At 46.5% G+C, this 18,659-nt stretch overlaps 1 protein-coding gene across 1 annotated transcript; it reads left to right on the top strand.

Moving 5' to 3' along the window:
- The first annotated feature begins 16,138 nt into the window (after nucleotides 1–16,138).
- Nucleotides 16,139–18,019, top strand: LOC112877966 (B3 domain-containing protein Os03g0120900-like). Its single transcript, XM_025942341.1, has one exon. The coding sequence runs from the start codon at nucleotides 16,782–16,784 to the stop codon at nucleotides 17,694–17,696; it is 915 nt and encodes a 304-aa protein (XP_025798126.1). The 5' UTR covers nucleotides 16,139–16,781; the 3' UTR covers nucleotides 17,697–18,019.
- Nucleotides 18,020–18,659: the final 640 nt, after the last annotated feature.

The raw sequence follows: 18,659 nt of genomic DNA, 5'->3' as shown, positions 1-18,659 counted from the left end.
AGTTGCAGGAATCAGATCTGAACGCGAAGTCAGATTTAAGAGGAAAAGCTGGTGCTTTTGAAGGAACACAAGTACTTGGTTGAGTGTCAGGAGTCAGCACTCAGGAACTCTGGAGGAGCTGTAAACTCTAGGAATAAAGTCGACATGTATCCCAAAAGCTGAGAGAGAATGACTGGGAACATCGAAAAGCAAGAAATACCCTACATGCTTGCTGCTGAAGTTGCTCTCACGAAACAGCTGCAGGCAGCATAAAAAAGTAGGGGTGAAACAAGAGGAACGTCGCTGCCTCTGTCCTTTAAAATATCTTGTGGTTGTCAGATTTTCCTTCTGATATTTTGTTGAGGCATTCGGTATTCCGATTCAGAAGACCACGGTAAGCTCGAGACAAGTTGAAGTTCAGTGATGTTTCAGAAGACTTTCAGTTGCCACCTGTCCATGTCCCCAACTGGTATTCTGCTTGTTACTAGTTGTAGGGCGCAAGAATAGATGTGATTTTTCTCCCGCAGGGGATACGGTGCTGATTATGCTGGGAATATGTCCAGATAATAATAATAATAATGCTTATTCTTATCTTCAGACGTTGCGAAAATCCTGCAGACTAGGTAACCACTTGCATGAACAGTTGATTCGATGTAAACCAGATCAAAAAGATGCAGATGAACAGCTCACCGCACCCATTTTCCCTAGTTGCTCGAATATGTGGCAACAAAACGAAAGGCGACAGATCGACGATTAAGTGACTAATCTTCCACTAGTAACGCATCACTTGTAGCGCAGCTTGCTTGCTATCACATCCATGATCCTTGCATTCCGCAAGATGTCTCCCTGCCCAAGCTAGCTTGGTAGCTAGGGGAGAATGGAATCCATTCCTTATCCAGAAGCCGCTCCGCCTCTGAACCGGATCATCTCGGCGATGCAGGCGAGCACGGCATGGCCGCCAAGCTCTCTGGCCTCTGCCGCTGATTGATCGACTGCCCGATCGATCGATCAGATGGATGGATGGAGAGACAGGATCGACGGTAACGCAGGGACATGTGATTCGGACGGATAGCTTCGAATTTACAGGATGCCGGCAGGCCGGCCGTGAGATTCCCGGCGCACTGGCCGCGCGCGGCGGGCGAGAATATGTGGAGACGAACCTACACGCACGCAGCCCGCCGCGCGCTTTGTCTTTATCCCGTCTCAGTCCGCGGGTGCGATTCCTTGGTTGCCAAGGAGGAAGCGGATTTGCTGGTCGAGGAATTTGTTCAGAGAGATCGGAGGTGGACGGGTGAGGAAGAGGAAGAAGACGACGACAATCCTGCCACGTCATCCCCCCGGCCCCGCACCCCCCTACGCCCCCCCCCCCCCCCCCCCCCACCCCCCGGGCGCCGCGTCGTTGTCGTCTGTCCGCACAAAGGCCCAAGCAAACAAACAAATCGGACTTCGTTAATTTGGTTGGGCCGTGCACTGGGCCTAAATTGACTGGCCCGTATTAATATTGGACTCTGATGCATTCATGGCCCATTGGACGGTTATCTACTCAGAAAATGTTGCCAGTCTCGGCCCACAAGGTTCCAGTGGTGGTCCAGACAGGCCGCAAGAGCCGCAGCCGGCCGCCCGCAGCAATCTTTGGCAGTTGCAGCCGCCACCGTTCCACCGCCCTCCCCGGCTGCCCGCCGCCGATCGTCCCCGACGCCGCCCGCCATCCTGAGCGTTACCCCGTTACGCCGTGGTTGCACGGGTCCCCATCCGCCGCCGAGTCATCATACTCAGGTGAGTTGGCGACTCATCCCTTTGCTGCTTGATCTGTGTTGGTGTTCGTATTCTGAACTTGTGATATGCTCGTAATAAGTCGTACTTGATGATCATTAGCAATGGTCTGCGTCGAGGGGGTAGGTGACGCTACCTGCATCATGCTGGGGCGCAGCCAGTGCAGAGTGATCCAGGCCAAACAGTCCTTAAATCGATCGATGCATGTGATGCGCCATTGATCTCCAGTGGTCATCAGGTTTTCAGGACCAGGAGGTCTCAGGCTACAACCTGGAGGGCACAGCGCTGTCCCGATCTGATAGACATAAGAGTGGGTGCGTAGGATTGACGTGGTATTAAATTTTAGCCCTATCATATTAAAAGAAAATTATTATTTAAAAGTATTAAATAAAATTTAATTATAAACTAATTGCAGGATCTCTAGACTAATTCGCGAGACGAATCTAACGAGATATATTAATTTATAATTAGCGGATGGTTACTGTAGCATCGCTGTTGCAAATTATGGATTAATTAGACCCATTAAATTGATCTCACAAATTAGCACCTATCTGTAAAAAAAATTATAAATAAATTTTATTTAATACTTCTAAATAATAAAAAAATTAATGCGGTGGAAAAATCTATGTTTCCGCTCGGCAGTTTGATCGAGATTGGTGGACATCATGGCTGGCTTCAGCTAGCCTTCAGCTCATCAAACCCTTGTTGGGGTGAGCGTCTCAGCTGATGGAGCCCCAGCCCCAGATGCGCGCGCGCTCGAGCTCGGTCGCCTAGCTGGTACCCGGGCCATACGCCATACTGCTCACCGCGTCAGCCCGTTGCTCCTCCGGCTTGCATTGCTTCGTGGGTGGGTCACATGCCTGCGCAGCGTGCAGTACAGATTGCAGAGGCGAGGTGGATAACGACGGCCGTCACTCACATGTTGGCGCCATGCATCTGAGACGCCAAGGCAAGATGCATGGGTTGATCACGGCAACGATTCATTTGGAGTTTTGTTGTTCAGAAGGTTGTGCAGGCTACATACAGTAGCTCACCGGTCCGGTCGACTAGGAAGGGATGGATTACCCTGCCTGTTCCATCCTTAATTACCTGGCTCTGAGTCCTTTTTTTTTTGAAAAGTTGCTCTGAATCCTTTGGAATCAACCAGCACGTCCAATTTGAACAACTCAAAAGGCAAAGATGTGGATTCTGTTTTAACAAATTACTCGTCCAATTTTCAGCAGCAAGCACAGTGCAGTGATTCATGCGAGCAAAGGACAGAAGGGGACAGCGTGCTCGCCATAGAAGAAAGAATGGACCACCTGGAAAGCTCACGGTGATTACAGAGAGGATGGCATGCATCAGCCATTGTGATATATGTCTGCACAGTGGCGGAGTTATTGTCAATGTTTAACGTCCAAGTCCACCGAGTGATACCTCCGAGGTGGTAGATTGTAGCTAGAGTGTCGCCGAGATCAGAAACTCAAAGATGCAAGGAACACAAGATTTAGACAGGTTTGGACCGCCGAGAGCGTAATACCCTACGTCCTGTGTGGTGGTGCCTTAAGTGTTAATGTGTTTTGAGGGGGTCTCTACCCGCTCTTATATAGTCTGAGGGGATAAGGTTATATGAAAATTCTAGCTAGATACGAGCTCGGGAGTCTTACCCAAGTACTACTCGGGTAGTTTCCTTCTGTTCCGACTAGTTCTACTACAGTACGAGTAATTACAACTGATATAATACGTGAGGCATGTTCCATCTCTTATCCTAAAATATGTACGCCATGTGCGCAGTCCCGTGACTCCGGGTCTGATAAGCCTCCGAGCTCTTCGTAGTTGAGTACTGCAGACTTTCGAGTACTTCTGAAGGCATCATCAAGTTCTCCCGAGTACTTCCTTAGCTGCATCGAGCCTGTGAGGAGCTCATGCTGCGAGTAGTTTTCAAGTCTTCTTTTATATGAGGTGTGATTAAACTCGCACTCCATATAGAGTAGCCCCCGAGGCTCAGGTTGAATCGAAGAATCAGACGGGTCAAATTAGTCTTGAATATTCCGTCATTATCTTCTAAAAGTTTAAAAAATAAGTCATCGATGATACGTATCCCGCAGCTCCCGAGCCTTTAATCCAGGTTCTTCTTCGTCTTCTTTTGCTTTGCAGAACTTAATAATATCATAAGAAATAAGGAAGACGAAATCACCGACTTGAAGAATCTTGTGTACTATCATGCAGATGACGCCGAAAAGTTGATTAGGGCCCTCCAGGATGCGGATGTACAGCTCGTGGATTGTATGACCCAAATCAAGAATATGGCCACTGAAAAGGAGCTAAACAAGAAGGAACTTGAAAAGCTCAAGGATGCTGTCCAGGTGGTGGTCGACATGGTGGATCCGCCAGAAGAAGGGGTAGTGAGCGACAAGATGTTGTTGGAGCGACTTCGCAAAACCCCCAGAAGATAACCAGTTATATATCAGAAACCACCAGGACCTACGTGGAGCACGTCCTTAGACTTGTAAAGTCCTACTAGACCAGTTATATATGTCAGCTTACTGCATCGAAGATAAGTTCATGAAACTTGTTGAGGAAGTGAAGCTAGTGGCCCAGAAGTTAGTCGACAGCTTAGAACAGGAGTAAATTCAGATAGAGATATTGAATACTCTGTCATGATTATGTATGACTGTAAACATGTTAATAGCTGCTTGCCTGTTGATATTTTCGGCGTAGAGTAGGACTGAAAATCGTAGGACTTATCAATAGTAGAGACGCCCATGTAGAGCTACCCAGAAGGCAGCGCTTTCGAAGGTAGTCAGTCGGGAACCAGTAAACTGAATATTACTGGAACTATGTGAGCGAGGCCTCTTCAGCAAACTACGCATAATACTAGTTGGGAACTAATAAATGGAGTATTACTGAAGGTACAGGAGCGAGGCCCCTTTAGTAAATATAGGGTACTAGTCGGGAACTAGTAATCGGAGCGTTACTGTAAGTATAGGAGCGAGACTCCTTTAGTAATATAGAGTATAAGTCGGGAACCAGTAATCGGAGTAGTATGGGAGCGAGACCCCTTCAGTAATATAGAATACTAGTTGGAAAATAGTAATTGGAGCGTTATTGGAAGTATAGAAGTGAGGCGCCTTTAGTAGCATAGAATTCTAATCAGGAACCAGTAATCGGAGTGTTACTGGAAGTATGGGACCGAGACCCTTTCAGTAAACTATGCATAATACTAGTAATCGGAGCGTCACTGGAAGTATGGGAGCGAGACCCTTTAGTAAACATATAGTACTAGTCGGGGACCGGTAATCGGAGCGTTACTGGAAGTATAGGAGCAGGCCCCTTCAGTAACATAGAATACTGGTCAGGAACTAGTAATCGGAGCATTACTGGAAGTATGGAAGCGAGGCTCATTCAGTAATATAGAATACTTGTTGGGAACTAGTAATCTTAGCGTTACTGTAAGTATGGGAGCGAGGCCCCTTCAGTAAACTACACGTAGTACTAGTTGAAAGCTAGCAAACGGAGTGTTACTGGAAGTATGGAAGCGAGGTCCCTTCAGTAAACTACACATAGTACTAGTCGAAAACTAGTAAACGGGGTATTATTGGGAGTATAGGAGTGAGGCACCTTTAGTAAACTATGCGTAGTCCTAGTCGAAAAGTAACAAACAAAGTGTTACTGGAAATATTTGAAGAATAACCACGTGGATGCTTTGTTCGGCAAATTAACGGGTTCCATTACTCATTGCCAAGCAAAGCGCCCACTTTTGGTAGTCGTATGGCTTGACTACGACATGGTTCCTTGACATTATCTTGAAGAAGTTGGATCAGATCCTCCGTTTCCAAGCCCACCCCATCGCCCCTATCCTTAGCTCCCGAACGTTGGTGAAAAAGACTCGTGGCGTGAGCTAGGAATAGGTGGTAAGAGATCGACCGGAAAAAAGTTGTACTAAGTAGATCAAACATTTATTGGGCAAATATAGTGAGAAAATCATAATTAACCCGATAGATAATGAAAAATATAAATGGTGACCCTGACTAAGTGGTAAAAAAAGGGGGCTTTTCAGTTTACAGAACCTCTTATTTCGAGATTTAATCCCAAAATAATGGTTAAACTTAACATCCAAAAGATTCTTAGAAAACCTCCTTGAATTGTTGAATCGGATAATAATTTATGAATAAATCATTGTTCGAGCAGTCCTATGCCTTTCTTCACAGTCTACGTTGAGTGGTGGAGCTCCCAGGACCCTCTGAAGGGTTTGGTATTCGAAGGTGGAATGGTTGCTCTTCGAGTGCCATGGGCATCGCTTGTGAAGAGCTTTCTCGAAGCGTTCCTTTGAGTTGAGGGTTTTCTTTCTTCAAGTTGGTTGTTCCCCGACTTTGGCTTGTAGTTCCGAGTTGTACCCAGGTAGTCGTGGGGGATATGATAGTTGGTGGGGTTGTAGGCCTCCACCTCGTCATGCTCTTGCTGCCTGGCGATGATGACGTTGCGAGCGTCCTGGCCGTCGTTGAAGATAGTGCGGAGGTTGCTTGTGAAGCGGTCGTAGAGGTTGCTAGGCTGATGTTGGAGCTGTTATAGTACATGCTGCCTGCACGCAGCATGCTTGTCGTTCCTGAGCTTATTTTGCTCTTTTTGGACGTCGTCTTCATCTTCGATCTTTGCGGTTCCCACAACGTCAAGAGCACGTATAGGTAGATCATGGCGGGCGAATACCCTGCGGCGTTTGGGTCTAGACCGGGTGTGTCGGAGATGTAGTCATCATCGTCGATGTAGTAGTCGTCCAATTGATTGTACTCCGATCCTTCCTCCCCTGCATCCTGGATTTCCTCGATGAACGCCATGAACACCTCGCGATCTGGTGCAAAGCGTTTGGTACCCGCAGCCCGACCTTCATCGCCGAAAGAAGCGAGAGGTCTGTCTTCTTGGAACCGGAGTTCGCCAGAGTCAATAATGGATCGTAGTGGGCTTGATTTGAGGAATTTGGAGGGCTTCGTGCCCTTCCAATACACCAGCCTGCCCGATAGAGTTGGTCCTCTAACCAGACCCTGGCGGTTGCCGCAGTGTGAGTAGCCGACTCCATGTAGTAATCAGAAACGTCAGCCCCCCGACGCACGATGGCTTCTCGTTCTCCGAGCTGTAGTAGATGATCCAAGTCCTCTTTCAATGCGGAAAGGATCTTGGGTAGGGCCGGCTCAGACTAAATCAGACTCGGTCCGGAGGTTTCGAGTTTGCTTATGAAGTTGCCGAAATCGTAGTCGAATTCCTCATGCTCCCTAGGGGTGATGTGATGTAGGACACCTCTGCAAAACTAATGCAATCCGCAGTACCTTGGTCAAGTCGGTCGATGCCGGAGAAGATGTCGCCGGTGGTGACAGAAGGATGGTGAGGAGTCTCAGGGCGGTTCCGTGTCGAAGACGCCGGGTCAAGCTGATGGAGAGCGGATTCCGTGATCTTGATGCATTCGGTGATGCCGTCATCCACATGATCTATCCTGGCGATTAGATCGTCAGGGATGATCGGGTAGTTTTCTTCTATTCTAACTAGTTCTACTACGGTACGAGTAGTTATAATTGATGTAAGACATGGGTTATGTTCTATTTCTTATCATAGAATATATACACCATCTATGGTTCCGGACCTGACAGTTATATCTACAGGAACAGATCAACAGGACGCGGGGCCAGTGTGGTCTTCTTAACGGAGGCAGGCGCAGCAGAAGCACGCCAATCAATCGGGCCACGTACATTGATGTGTTGCCATTGCCACAGCTGGTGATCTCCAGCTCCGCAGTTCTTGTAGATCCTTAGCATATCCCAGTTGGCTGTTGCTGCAACACAGCAGCAGTGGCTTCAGATTTCTGCTCCCCCTGCTATGGTAATACTGATCGGCAATGTGCAGGGTCAATGAAAGAGGAGGCAGCGCAGCTTGCTTTTTTCACGTGATGCTGACATGTGGGCCCATTGTCAACGCTATTTTCTGCAAACAAATATGACGTCCACAGTGATATATATATTTATATACACACGGTACTAACAAATATCTATTTTTCCTGGAGTAAGATGCCCAACCGCAAGGATATGGATTGATGGTAATTGCTCGAAATGGCAGTCCATTTCTTTCCCTACCGTTGGTGCGCTAAGATATTCCTCTATCTTTTATATGTGTTGCGAGGGCATAGATATTTTCCCTCGAGGGAATATTAGCGGCACTTACACTTAGGGTCTGTTTGGATCCGCCGGACTAAAGTTTAGTTCTGTCACATCGGATATTTGGATACCGATTAGGAGTATTAAATAAAGTATAATTACAAAACCAATTGTAAAAATGGAGACTAATTCAAATCATGGACTAATTAGATTTAATAGATTCTTCTCGTAAGTTAGCTTCCATTTATGCAATTGATTTTATAATTATCCTATATTTAATACTTCTAATTGGTGTCCAAACATCGATGCGACGGAGACTAAAGTCAAACAGGCCTTTAGTTATGGTTTTTTATTAGCTGCGGAGAGGTGTTCACTCAAGAAAACTTTTGGAAGAGGTTCGAATCATTCCTGTCCTAATCGTCCGTTTAGAATGTCCTATGTGGAGTATATATCACTTAAACATTTTCATTAGCCAGCCATGTACGCCAGTCATGAGCTCCTAACTTCCAACCATCACAAGCTGCTTCGTACATGATCCGTGCGGTGGAGAGAGGACACGCATGTGATGGGCAAGGAGGCGGCAGGGTGTGCAGATTGCAGTACGCAAACGGACCAAAACTGCAACGGTTTTCGCAGGCATGGGACACGGCCCACTGGGGCCCACCCAAGCTGCTGGTACAAATCCCTGAGGTTATTTATCCAGTTTTCCCATATGTAAGGACATACGATTTTCTCTCATGCATGAGAGAAACTAATTAAAGGAGCCTGCAGCAGCAACATGTGATGAGATGCAGAAACATCAATTGCGGTTTAATTAATTTGCTCAATAAAATTCCCAGAAAATGGTGGCCGGATGCTAGTATAGTACTATTCGTTGCACTTTCGGATATATCCTATATGTAGAATCATCGGTCCAAGAATGAAAACTACTTTCATTATTACCCTAAGAAGAAATTATTCCATTGGTCCAGCATCTTCATTGATCCTACTAGTACTTTTCATTTGTTCATTTTATGTGCTTTGGCTTAACTTCTTCTTCATCAGGCGGCTTTATTAGTGTCGTTTAATTTATTTTTGTGGGCTTAATTTATCTTGCCTTTAGGAAAACGGAGACAGAGATCATTTGACCAAGCTAGCTGTTTTTCACTCCCTTAATAAGTGTACCTGACCGTACATATAGTTCTACGAATCCATGGTTTAAGTTGGGCGCTCATAAACATGTGAAGTACTACAAATATATTGGATTGGAACTAATAAACATCTGCAGAGGCTATGCTTAGTTGTAAGAGATTTTCATGCATCTAACAAGATCTCGAGGCAGTTGATTGGATGAACAAAACAAATATCCATCCAGCATCTACTGCTCACCATTGGGCTTATTATTTGACCTATGACATCAAGCAGCAGGGACTAGTTACCTGAATGCCTATATGCATACAGGGGTCAGCTAGCAGTTCGCATTTGATTTCAGATGGATTATTGGTAAACAAGAAACCTATCAAACCGAGCCATGATTAGACTAGCTAATAATCAAGCTGATAGACAAGATACGTAGGTGCTAAAGACATTAATGCTTAAGACAATGCCATCTCACCAAAGAACAATGCATAAGCGGAACTGCACGTGAGATTATCATGGATACCCCATCTAGCCACAGTGCAGTCTGGTAAAGCTAGCACAAATGATGTTAATTTAGCAACAAGTCCAGGAGAGGTCCCCTATTAGCTTACCTTTCACCTCCAAGGCAAGAAGCCATCACACCCCCACACCCTGGCTACCCTAGGTAGGTATTCTCAATGTAAGGACCATTCAAGCATATTTTTATTTCTTCAAAGGCAATTCAGTATTTCTAAAAATACTACAAAATAACCTACTACAATTTAATTTAATCGCCTATGTGTTGCCCGGTCCCCCTACATTATAATATATGCATTAGACGATGCATGTTTGATCTCATCAATTTCTTTCACCTGCAATATATATAATGGGTTTATACTATATGATATATATGTATATCAACTGATTTATTTCCTCACAAAAAGAGGTAACTATCAGGTCAAGGTTTTTATTCCAAAGGGGCCAATAACCTGACTACAGTTAATATGTGTATAGATAAATAGAGGTTGGAACTAGCCAGGATCTGTGCCACCAGTCCAAAGACTTGCATGCACAAACTGGCACTGCACAAACAAATGCATCTTCCTGCATCCATAGGACATAACATCTACCTCTCATAAGGATATTTAAGCATGCGCATACACCCACACATGCATGATAGATGAGCTAGGATGATAGCCAGGACCCAATCCAAAGGCCTAGCTAGCCAGGACCCTAGCTCTCAAATAAGCATAATTGGGGTGGTCCATGCATGGCATTGCATAAGCCCTAGAAAAACAACAGAAATGTGCCCCCTCTATTGGCCAAAGATACCTATGGTAGTATGCGTGAGAGACAGGGAGTGTAATCCTAATCAATATCTTGTTCATGCTTGCATGCCACCATAACGCATGTGCACTGTACCATTCCCTCGCTCCCCCTTCCTCACTACTCACTCCCTTCTTCACCAGCCACGCTCTGTGTCTCAAGTGGGTGGGGCCGGTCCCCTCGCCTCCATTACGTACGATATACTAAATGCCACACACACACACACACATATATATATGTAGCTCTCCCCCACCGTAACCTCCAGCCATGGCCATGGCGAGCCAGCGTCGCCGTGACGGCACGCATCCCGAGCGAGCCCCCCCACCCACCCGCCCCCCAAAAAAGAAAAACAAAAAAAATCCTTCATATGTAAAGACTAAAAGAGAAATTAAGGGAAATTTTTGCCCTAGTAGTGGAGCTAGGCAGAAGGTGCAGGGTCGTAGGGGTATGGGCCTCTAAATATGTGCATGCACGGTATGTGTCCCTTGCAAGCCCTGGGGCCACCACTTGGCCTCCGGGGAAAGGCAAAGCTTATGAGGCATGCTTGCAGAATAAGATGCAAAATGTGGTAAGCAAGGCCAGCCAAAAACCATCTAGCTAGGTTTCCATGATGTGCCACACTGACGTGGTGGTGATGTGATCGATGCTTGCAACAACTGATATATATCTCCGGAATCAGGGTGTGTTCGTTTGCTGGGGTCTAAAGTTTAGAGGGGTCATATCAAAGAGAATCTTATCATTTAGAAGTATTAAATAAAGTCTAATTACAAAACTAATTGCAGAACCCCAGTGCTAATTCGCGAGACGAATCTAATGAGGTATATTAGTCCATGATTAGCGGATGATTACTGTAGCATCACTGTGGCAAATTATGAATTAATTAGGCTCATTAAATTTGTCTCGCGAATTAGCACCCAGCTGTGCAAAAAGTTTTATAAACAGATTTTATTTAATACTTCTAAATAGCAAGATTCTCTTTGATGTGATGAGTCTAAAATTTAGAGGGTAGGAAACGAACAGGCTCTCGGTAGTATGCAGATTCTTTTTTATCCCCAAACCATAATATCGTTGTGACAATTAGTAAACATGTGGTGTATTCTGCCGGTCATTAGCTGACAGATAAGTCCATGCATCGACACTGATTTACTGAAACCTTCCCTGTCAAGTGTCATGCATGCACATGCCTGCTGTATATCATGCTCTGATCTGGCCATACTGCGTGCTTGAACAGTGTGATTGACAGTGCTATCAATTAAGCCGAAGCTTTGACAGACACATGCATGTAGCTGTGCCTATACATGGATTTTTCATATAAAGATGAGACACCATGAAAGGCAAAGGGTAGCAGAGGGCATGCGGATGCCTAGCGAAATGCTCCTTTTGGCCATGCAGCGCAATGGAAAGGGAGGAGGGCTACACTACAGAGGCTACAGCTGATCTCTGCGGCTATTCTGATCTCTTCTCTTCTCTAGCTTCTCTTCTCTTTCTGGAGGCCTGCTGGGCTCCCTGCTATGGCCTGCAAGCAGCTTCTTATCTCATGACTAGCCAGAATGAAAAAGGCTGCAGCCTTTCATTAATTCTCACCTGCAACTTTCTCTGCCGCCCGCATTGCATTGCCAGCTTGTTACTGCATGCAGACAATTGTGTGAAACAGGCCTATCGATCGACATCTCTGCCCACTTCAGCTGCCTCTCGACACCCCCCCCCCTCCCTCCCTTACTTAACTACTCCTATATGCATGTTTGTGTCTAAGCACTATCATTACAGGGTGTTGGGAGGCCTAGAACTGGTAGCATACTAGCATACGCTTCTAGCTTCCCCAGTGTGTTTAAAAACTCTCTTATATTACTAACAACTACTCTCTCCATCCACAAATACAAGGGATTCTTAGGGTGTGTTCGTTTCCTGGGGTCTAAAGTTTAGAGGGGTCACATCAAAGAGAATCTTGTCATTTAGAAGTATTAAATAAAGTCTAATTACAAAACTAATTGCAGAACCCCAGGGCTAATTCGTGAGATGAATCTAATAAGGTATATTAGTTCATGATTAGCGGATGATTACTGTAGCATCACTGTGGCAAATTATGGATTAATTAGGCTCATTAAATTTATCTTGCTGTGCAAAAAGTTTTGTAATTAGACTTTATTTAATACTTCTAAATGACAAGATTCTCTTTGATGTGATGGGTCTAAAATTTAGAGGGTAGGAAACGAACACACCCTTAGTTTATTATAAACCAAACTATTCTAAGTCTGAACAAATTTATGAGAATGAAGGATTAACATCTACCAAATTAACAAGTAAGCTGTGAAAATATATTTCATAATAGAACTAATAATGCTTATTTGATATCATAAATATCATTGTTTTTATACAGACTTGGTCAAACCTAAATCATTTATATTCAGACAAAGAATATCAAGGTGTGTATGTGTTAAATTATGCATGTATGTGCATCGTATATTCGTATATGCATTTATTTGCAGCCTTAGCAAGAGTAGTAGGGGAATGGTACCACCACTACTCCACCAATGCACCGATCGAGAGGTGTTTCAACATGAGCAGCTAAGCATGATCGAAGTCAGCTATTGAAGAAGAAATGTAATAAAAAGTGGGGGGAATCCAATATAATTAACGCGGGATTATGAGATAAATTGCGCTTAGTACAACTCATCGACCTTGTCCATTCATGGAAGACTTCCTACCTTGACCATCGTGTAGTAGTCATACTAATTAAACAATACATGTTATGCTCTTCTGTAACAAGTTGTTGAATTGATAGGTTCCATATGTATATTATTGCACAATGCTTCGTGTGTATATATGGGTAAAAAGTCAATGGACTTGGATGTGACACGGAGAGCGCGCGTGCGTGCATGCTGCAGATAGCAGTGCCCTGGTCTTCATGGCGATCAACTCTTGATACATCTCCCAGGATCGCAACTGATGCATGATGAATCCAAAGCTTTCAGAATCTGCAGATCATCAGCGCATATATCCCAATCCATCTTTATACACAGATATGATCCGACTTGTCGTTATCAGAGGCAGCATGTACGCATGCACAACTGGTTAACCAGAGTCAACATGGAGTAGTAGTCCTGCTAGTAAGCAGGAGATTTGTTGTTTTCTTTTAGTTTGTTCCCCTCCCCCCCCCCCCCCCCCCCCGGATGGAACGAAGTGGCAGGGTTCACATCATGAAGACATGTAGAGATGGCAATGCATCTTCTTTAGTAAGTGGTCTATCTAGTTAGCCCTCGTCTAGTCGTTTTCCTGATCTTAATTGCCTCTGCGTCCTTCTTTAGTGTTAGAGCCTTCGTCTGAAAGACAACAAACTAAACCACGTACTCCGTACTTAATTCGCCTGAAACTTGTAGCACTCGATGATTAGTGAAATCTCGCGATAAGGCACATGTGGCCCTCAATCAAGTACTAGCTAAGTGTTATATGATGTGGCAATAATACTGGAGAGATACTGATGATGCGAGACAATAATGCATTGGGATTTGCCTTAATTATTACCATCATGCAAGCCTTAATAATAACGAGCAAAGTCATTTCGTACTGATTTGCTGAAAAGGGGGTATGTATGATGTATGGGACAGCCTAATGCATTGGAGAGCAAAGTCATTATATTTTTCAGCGGTAAATTAAAGGATCGATAGAGATCGTCCTAGCAAAATCACACCTCATCATGTACGACTCCACCTCAGAAAAGCTGTCTTCTACTGTAGGATAACAGTGAGCACGCGTACGATTTGTGCCGTGCCTACCTCCGCGCATGCTGTGCACAAACGCTTTCCGTTTCCGGAAGTATCTCTCTCAGCTCGCTCGGCATGCGTTTCGTTCGTTTCAGCCATGGCGTCGACCGATCAACAACTTGGGGTTTTTGCTATAGCTGGCCGGTCGGGGAACCAAGTGGCAAGAGGGCAAGGGGGTCTTGGGATTCGCCTATCTTTGACCCTTCTCATTGGTCCTTCTTGGTGTCGTCCTTGCTGGCTAATTTCCATGTGCTTTGAGCATTATGGTTTCCTTTGCTATTATGGATAGTTCTTACTGGTTGAGTTGGTAGCTAGGGCATTCTTCTTTCTAGCTAGTAAAGCACTAAGGCCAGTCTCAATGCATGGTTTCATTGCATAGTTATCAAAAGCGGATAAGTATTATTGGGATAAGTATCCTGCCACATCAACAAAATTTAATTTAATGTCCGTGAATTTTTTACGAAACTCCATTGAGACTGGCCTATTGAATTGATAGGCCACAAATTCTGTAACAGTAATCTATAATTAAATTACACACACCACGGCCTCTACATTGGACCGATCGAAGGAAAAGTAGTTAAAAGATCCAAAGAAAAAGAACTTCTCAAAGTCACCTACAAACTTAGACCACCAAGGACCTTTCCTGAGCCTAACAGGCCAACTAACCCTCGGGGCGGCCACCTCCAATTCTCCCTTAAATAAACCTCAAAGGAGAAAAAAAGAAGAAGAGAGGAACCACTGGCGGTACATTGCCACCCCCTGCCTCCTTTGCCCAGCTAACACCCAACAACATGTGTGTGTGTGTGTGGGCACCATATAAATTTTAAAAAAAAATGCCGCCGTCTACCACTCTACCGGCAAGTAGCTGCATGCACATCGCATCCTATTGTATATATGCACCACATGTGTATGCGTGTGCACATAAAATAGGCGCCTGCCTCTTCTCTCTCCTGGGGCCGAATCAGAGACCAGCAGCCATGCCGATGGCCCGATGCTGACCTGATCTATCTCTCTCTCTCTCCAGGCGCCAATGAAATTTCTAATGCCAAGCAGCTAAGCAGATAACCTGAAATAAGTTCAGGGCCAGCGTGGACTAATTAAAGAAATGGCATTTCAGATGCACATTGCAAATATTCTATATGGGCGCATACGTGGCTCAGTTTCGATTCGCTGAGCTTTTTTTAATGTAGAAATTAGCTAGCTAGGGACAAGAGCAACAAGCAAGGCAGCGTACGATTACTGTGCACGGGCTCGCGACCACCAGCAGCGCAGGGGATCGACGCCACCTGCAGACTTGCAGTACGATCGACCATCTGACCATCCACGTCGAATTAAATTGGTATGAAGAAAAATAAATGAATTGAAGGACATCTGCAGGTTTCAGAGGCAGGAACTGTATGTGCAGGATGTATCTTAAGCATGATGAGATGTGGGCACCATCAGTTTATTAAGGTGCCAAACGTTAGCTAGCTCGATAACTAAAACAACAAAAAAAATATTCTCTTGCTTCACCTGAAAGTGCAGGGAAGAAGCTTGAAGTGATAATATATATAGGTTGACTTGTGTCAACCATGTTTAATGTGCCCTGGACAGGACCATATATATAAACAAAACCGGGCGCAACTAAACTTGGTGAGCGATGCAAAATTGCCCGTTAGCAGCTTAGCCTGTATACACATAAGTATGCTTTCCTCTCTGCAAACTAAATTAACCTGAAAAAAAAAATCAACTTTTCTCATCGCAAGATTGTATAAGCTAAGTGCAAATCAAAGTGGAATATTTATACTTGAAATAATCGCACCGTGCATGAGCTAGAGAATTACTACTTGACACTGCTGCCAATCAATAATAACATGCAGGCAACAACTGGCATTTTGAGGCTCATCACCTGCCTAACTCACATAAAGGCTCCCCCTATAGCATGACAAGGACAAGCTCACATGAGCTCAACCAGATAATTCGTGGGGCCCACCCTACTCTCCCCCTCTCCCCACCCCCTCTCATCTCATCCCTTTAAAAAGCGAGCTACTTGTATCGTACCCACCCTTCCCTCCCTCCCTCCCTCTCTACACCTCATCATACATACATACAAACATACTTACCTGCAACAACAACACATATAAACACAGTGGCTAGCTAGGCCAATTACCTTTGGTGGCAAGCCAAAAGTAAGTATCCATCCCCTTCCCCTTTTCCTCCCCCACCCCCCCACCAAGAACCTTCATAGTACTGCTACCACTCATCACATCTCCTAGCCAGGCACTTCCCCCTCCTCTCTCCCCCCCCTCTTCATCCTTGCTCTTCCTCTTCCTCCCCATCCCTCTCTCCTTTGATTTGAGCCCTGAATAAGTCCCATACCACAACAAGCTAGCTAGCTAGCTTGCACACGAACCCTTGCTTATTCCTCATCACAATTATTCATCCCTGGCTAGGTAATTCAATTCACCAGTAGCCCCAACAAGCTAAGCCAAGAACAAACCAAGAACCAAACCCTGCAGTTCTAAATTATTTCCCAATCCTAAGCCGTCCACTAATATATAACGATCCCCAAAGACCTACACCAACTATAGTAATAGCACACCACTGTTTGCCATCCAGCAGCATACCATAAGCACATAGTATACTACTGGTCAAAGTTCAAGGCAGCTGGCCGGGCAGGAGACATCGTCTATCGGCGCCTACCTACCTCCACGCCTCGATCGATCTCGATCGCTAGCTGGAGGCGATGGAGTTCACCGCCGGCCCGACCCGGTCGGGCGGCGGCGGTGGCGAGGAGCGGGCGGAGCAGGCGGCGGCGGTGGAGAAGGAGCACATGTTCGACAAGGTGGTGACGCCGAGCGACGTGGGGAAGCTCAACCGGCTGGTGATCCCGAAGCAGCACGCGGAGAAGTACTTCCCCCTGGACGCGGCGGCGAACGAGAAGGGCCTCCTGCTCAGCTTCGAGGACCGCACGGGCAAGCCCTGGCGCTTCCGCTACTCCTACTGGAACAGCAGCCAGAGCTACGTCATGACCAAGGGGTGGAGCCGCTTCGTCAAGGAGAAGCGCCTCGACGCCGGGGACACCGTCTCCTTCGGCCGCGGCGTCGGGGAGGCGGCGCGGGGCAGGCTCTTCATCGACTGGCGCCGGCGACCCGACCCGCCCCTGCAGTACCACCGCCTCCCGCTCCCCTCCATCCCCTACGCGCCGTGGGCGCACGCGCAGTACCCTGCCGCGCTCGGTGCCAGGACGACGGTGCTCCACCTGCCGCCCTCGCCCTCCTCGCTCTACGACTACGACTCCCACCGCCGGCACGTCGGGTACGACGCCTACGGGGCCGGCAGCAGGCAGCTGCTCTTCTACCGGCCGCACCACCAGCAGCATCCGCAGGCCACGACGATGGTGCTGGACTCCGTGCCGGTACGGATACCGACAACGCCAGGGCAGCACGCGGAGCCGCCGCCTCCCGTGGCGTCATCGGCCTCGAAGCGGGTGCGGCTGTTCGGGGTGAACCTCGACTGCGCCGGCTCCGAGGAGGAGAGCGGCGGCGGGAGGACGGCGCCGCCGACGACGCAGACCCTGCCGCTGCAGCTGCCGTCGCCGCCGTCATCGTCGTCCTCCTCCTCCGGGAAAGCGAGGTGCTCCTTGAATCTTGACTTGTGAAGGCGGATATGATGGAGGTCGTGGTCGTACGATCTACCGCTACAGCAGCTACTACTTCCCGACCACTTCTGGCACAAATGCTCGTCGTGGAGAGGATCGAGATCCAAGTAAACAAAGGCGGCGGTGGCCGGCCGGTGCAAGGAATTGGATCGGAGGAGCAGGGACGGAGCACCCAGCAGGCCAGCTACAATCTTCGTAACCCGTATATAGCTCATCTCTCTTAATTTTCTCTAGCAATTTCAGCGTGAGGGGAAACAAGAAAATTAAGAACAAAGCAGCAACAAAAAATTATTTCTTGGTGGTTAATTTCTTGCTTCGATCGATTCGCTGTGATTTCCTTGTGTGCTTGGTTATTATAAGTGCCTTAATTATCTCCAGCTGCTCGATCTTGTCTGCCTGGTTCCTGGAGACTAATTTCCAGGAGCATCAGAGGGGAGGGAATTCGATTCCTTGCATTTCTGAAAGGTAATTGTACAGTAGAATTACCATGGCCAAGCCTAGGAATTGAAACACGGTGTGCTCCCCACATATGATAACAATTACTACTAATACGGGCTGCACGGTATGGAGTAGTATATGTGTTTTACTGTGCTGCATGCATGTATTGTGCACATGGATTGTTCTTGTTCTTGCTGCTGCTGTTGTGATGTTTGGGCAGGTCAATTGGGGGGCTCTCCTTCCAAAGCAGCTAAGCTGTAGGGAAGAGAGGGGAGGCAGGGTGGTGCCTTTAAAATGTGGGAGCGAGCTAGGCAGCCAGCCAAAGCCATGCCAGAGTCCAGAGACCAGAGCCTGCCTCTCTCTCTCTCTCTCTCTCTCTCTCTCTCTCTCTCTCTCTCTCTCTCTCTCTCTCTCTAGGACAGGCAGTTATGGGAGGAGTGGAGGTCAGATCCTAAATCCTTCTCCTGTTCTACAGTCTACACATGCTGCACACACTAGTTCGTAAGCTTGCTCATCTGTTTCATC

The sequence above is a fragment of the Panicum hallii genome, chromosome 9 (genome assembly GCF_002211085.1).
Source record: "Panicum hallii strain FIL2 chromosome 9, PHallii_v3.1, whole genome shotgun sequence".
NCBI lineage: Eukaryota > Viridiplantae > Streptophyta > Magnoliopsida > Poales > Poaceae > Panicum > Panicum hallii.
Note: the sequence above shows the minus strand (reverse complement) of the source record. Positions and strands in the feature narration are given on the sequence as shown.